The sequence below is a fragment of the Apaloderma vittatum genome, unplaced genomic scaffold (genome assembly GCF_000703405.1).
Source record: "Apaloderma vittatum isolate BGI_N311 unplaced genomic scaffold, ASM70340v1 scaffold699, whole genome shotgun sequence".
NCBI lineage: Eukaryota > Metazoa > Chordata > Aves > Trogoniformes > Trogonidae > Apaloderma > Apaloderma vittatum.
Genome location: NW_009736701.1, coordinates 69,179 through 73,770, shown reverse-complemented (window position 1 = coordinate 73,770; position 4,592 = coordinate 69,179). Strand labels below are relative to the sequence as shown.

The 4,592-nt window shown below is 38.2% G+C and overlaps 1 protein-coding gene across 1 annotated transcript; it reads left to right on the top strand.

The window, feature by feature from the left end:
• Positions 1–311: 311 nt before the first annotated feature.
• On the top strand, positions 312–2,948 carry NDUFA4 (NDUFA4, mitochondrial complex associated; the record flags this gene model as incomplete). The annotated part of the gene is made up of 3 exons (XM_009877065.1): positions 312–400; positions 733–793; positions 2,734–2,948. Coding segments are annotated over 3 exons (207 nt in total), but the record flags the coding sequence as incomplete, so codon positions are not given.
• Between the last annotated feature and the right edge of the window lie 1,644 nt (positions 2,949–4,592).

The window sequence follows — 4,592 nt, the reverse complement described above, 5'->3', positions numbered from 1 at the left end:
GATGGCGGGGCCAGTTTTGGGCAGTGAGGGCACTACCGTCTGTTTCTCAGAAACGTGCTGCTGTGGGACGCTTAGTTGTTGTGCCTGTAGCAGTGTTTTTTTTCACGTCTGCCTTTCTGTAGCTCCTAGTTTTGCTTGGCCTCCAGGGATGCTCTGCGCACAGGGAGCTTATGGCAAGGTTTTAGAGGGGCATGAATTATGGATCAAAGTATGTGAGCTTGCTCTTTGGTTCATCATCACTGCAGCAAGAAATGCTCTGTGATAATACTGTTCTGTTGTGGTACGACATTTAAATTTTGTTGTTGTTCTAGTTGATCCCTCTGTTTGTGATCATCGGATCTGGAGGCATTGGCGCAGGCCTGTATCTCATGCGCTTGGCCGTGTTCAACCCTGATGTCTGGTAAGTGCAGAGTAATTCACGGTGCCCGGTCCTCTTGCTGCATGTGCTAAAGGAACCTTCACTGCCTCAGTCTTTATGTTTCGGAAGGCATTAATATCTGGTTCCAGTAAAACTATAAGTAAGTGGAGATTTCTTTGATTTGGAGATTTACTAGTTTACTGTGTGATGTTTAGAGACTTCTGACAAAGCGCTGCGTCCTTTCCTGTGGAAACCTACTTGAGTGGGTGACTCTCCATGGCCTGATAACCACAATACACATACAAATTTTATTTATTTTGAAGGTAGTGTGATTTTTCTTAATGTGTTTTCATAGCTTGTGTTTCTCTCAATAGCTGGGACAAGAAAAATAATCCAGAACCATGGAACAAAATGGCTCCCAGTGACCAGTACAAGGTAAAATGAAAAATACAGATTTTTAGGAAACGTAACAAAGGTCTAGCCTAGTGCTTTAGGATGGTTGAGCATATTGGAAGGTAGTTGAATGAGTGATGTATTTTGTCAGTTATGCAGCATTTGTTCATCTCTAGAACTCCAGGTGGAGCTGAATTTGAAATTTAAAACTTTATCCTAGACTTGGTTAGTAATGGGGTCAAGGGGATCTATACGGAAGCAATCATGTATATTGCACTGTAAGAAAGAGAATTATATGCAACTGAAAGAATAAACTAGCCCATAATGCTCATAAAGAAACTACAGGGAGAAAGACAAAACTTTGTAAGTTCTGAACTAAAGTTTCCTAAGCTCTTAAAATGTTGGCCCTTGATGTTTAATGTAAATACTAATCAGTTCTACTAGAGATTGTTTGAAAACAAAACAAATGTCTGTAAGCAACTGGGTGCAGTTGAAGTGTTAAGTAACGTTCAAGTTATCTCATTGAACTAATGAGGAAGCGTGCAAAGATGTACAAAACACTTGATAGTTTACAGAAATCATGTGTTTATCATGTTTTACTAAAATATTGTGCTAGATTCCTGTTAAGAATATTTTAAGATTATTATCAAGCTTCTAAAAAAACCAAACCTACTGTGTTTTCAAAGCTAATGTCTGTTCGGTAGCATATCATTGAAATAACACAAACCCCCTGCGCTCTGAAATAAAGTATGCTGTGGCTCTGTTAAAGGTCTGGGAAGAACTTCATACTTTGTTTTCAGCTGCTTCTGGAATGTTGCTCTTTCTTAGATATCTCAAAGAGGCAAATTCAACATATTGCGCAGCATAAATTCCTGGAGAGTGCGTGCCTTGGGTAGCGTTCCGCTTCTGTGCAAACACAACCTCGGGGTTTACCATATTTGGGTGTGTGTATCATTGGGGATTTTTTTTCCAAATCTGCACTGTGGGAAATGGAAAGACACATACTCTAAATAGAGGATGATTGTTTAGTAAAAAGCTCTGATATACTGGCAGTTTTAGCTCTCGATGAAATTGTTTTTCTTTTATAAACTTCTCTTTCCCATGTCAACTTCCTTAGTCTTCCCAAAGAGCAGAGTTGAAGACCTGATCATCACTGTAGGAGCTGCACAAAAAACTGTAATTTAGATGTGTTGTAGGCTGTTTTATTTTCTCTGAGGTAGTTATAAAAAAATTAAATTTAGGCATAACTAAAAATAATCAAGCTAACAGAAATATTTCTTAATTTGTGTTTTTTAGAGAAAAAATATATCATCGCATGCTGGTTGTCAAGTGAGGCTGGAATGCCAAAATGTGATTTTTAGGCTGTAAATTCATTTTCCTCAGTGACTCTTGGGGCTCTTGAATTCCATGTAATGACATCCAACTGTATTAATGTAAAGCGAGAGTTTGAAAGGATCAGTTTTTACTTTCCTTCTTCCTTGCCATACCTTGCAGTTCTAGATGCAGCTACTTAAACCCAACTTGGCTTTTGCAGCGCTGCTCCAGGTGTTCCCTTGTGACACACTCTGTTCACATACACCATGCTCTGTGCCACTTGGCGAGCTAGGGCTTGCCTTTGGTATACGGGAGCATGTGGATTTGGGGCAAAAAGGATGAACTCAGCAGTATGGAAGAACTTCCTGTGAACAGACTGTTAATTCTGGGGATGAAAGAAGAGGTTCCGTGGGTTTTCTCTAGTCATAGACACGAGCACTGCCTCATTTTATAAGCAGAGTTTCGAATACTGTACGTAGAATTAAGATAATATTAAAAAGTTGCTGCTGTCCAAGTTTTTATTTATTATTTTCTAGTATGCAGACAGAAACTGTGATTTTGGTTGCTTGGTGTGAGTTCAAGCAATACATGTTTTTCGTAAATACACTGCAAAATGCATAATCAAGCTCCTTACTCATTTTTTTCCCTTTCCCACCCCTGTTTCCTAGTTCTACTCGGTTAATGTGGACTACAGCAAACTGAAAAAGGACCGTCCTGACTTCTGAACAACACGCTCATCTCCAGAGGCTGCACAGAAAGGTCTTCCGGAAGCCGTCCGCACAATTGTCATGCTTATTCATCCAGGAAATACTCAAACTTGCCTCGTGCTGCACTTGGTCATGTGTTTGAAAGTGTTTTGATGAGGCTTAATAAATGTTTGAAACTTGAAGTGTCTGTCCTTTAATTTTGCAAAATGAGAATATCCTCCCGTTAACTGTTTGTTGTAGGATCGGTCAAATACTAAAAAAAAGCCGATTCGCGTCTCCTCAGTGAGAAAGCAAAATTGTTTTGTTGGACTTTAAACTCAGCGTGTTGACTTTAAGAGAAATAATTGCATGTTCATGCAGTATATCAAACTGCAAGAACTTGAAAGCACATATTCGTGTATGTGGATGTAATATATATATATATATTATTGTTTTGCCTGAGTTTTTCTGCTTGCTGCTTTAAGAAGTTTTGTAGCAGACGAGTCATTGTCCAGCAGAGAGGCAACAGATGTTGCCATATGTTGCTGGAGGGAAGGAAAAAGGGAGAAAAACCAAGTTCATTGCAAGAGGTTTTGTTTCTTTTCTTGATTTTTTTTTTTAAAGTCATAAGCAGGTTGTTAATAAGAAGACCATTTAAAATAATCTTAAATAATAAATATTTAAAATTCTAGGAATGGAAGCACACAGCAGAACTGGATACAGCATTGGACAAATAGTTAGATTTTTGGGGAAAAGCAAAAATACCATTCAGATTTGGCTCTCTTATGTCTCAGTCTTGTTATGGGGAGACTTTGCAAGTCTGTAACTTAGAATAGGTGATTCTTTGCAATTTTCTGTTAATAATCTGGTATTTCCTTGGATAAAGGGATATTTATAATTCTGGACTAAGACAGCGTACGGCTATTCCAATCTTCATACATTTCAGTCCCCTTAAAGTGAACTCAGGGTGTAGATAACCGTAGCTGCTGGTATAAATAACAAGAATTGATTCATAGATACTGAGCAGCAACAACTTTTGGTGGAGAAGAAAAAATATCCTGTGGTAATTGCAGAATAAATATTTGCAAAAGTTCGTATTATATGTGGAAAAATTTTACACGTCAGCTGGATGTGGTTTATCTGGTAGCAGTTTAGGTTATCTTCCTTTTTATTATCTAGCAAAATGGATTTATTTGCAGTTTTCACTTGTTTGAGAGACTCTCCGGGAATCTGAAGAATAAAACGATTGTGGCAGAGGTGATGTTTACAGTGGTGGGCAAAGTCTGTAAGCGTCCTTGGGGCTGTGGTTGCCGTCTGAATCCAAATATGTTTAGGAAGTAGAATGTTCTGTTGCAACACTTCTTCAGTTTTGAAAGTATTTCATCTCTAAAAATGAGAAGTGTTCCTAATGCGAGTCGCTTGGCCCTAGTTTGAACTGCTTTGTAGAGGGCTGTCAGCATCCAGTATGTTTCTCTGCATTTTTGTGGTGTTACTGTTTCTGAAAGAGCATTTTCACAGCTTGGCAGTGTTCCATTAGTGTTAGAATATTCAAGCACCTTCTTTAGAGTTTATTCTTTAAAGCTGTGTTCTACCTCTTTTTTTTCTTCATGAAGTCAAAGGTGGTATTTCCTTAAGACAGCATGAAGAAACAATTGCAGTTGGAATTTTTAGGATTTTAGCTTCTAACACTTATCTTTGGCTATTAATTTTATGAAACAAGCCAAATGTCACCAGAGGAAATACATTCCAGATCTGTTTTCAAGCTCTGCTTTAGCTGTGAAGATAGTTTGGTGTGTGACTATAGAATGACCTTTAAAACGAAGCAATTGTATGTTTAATAC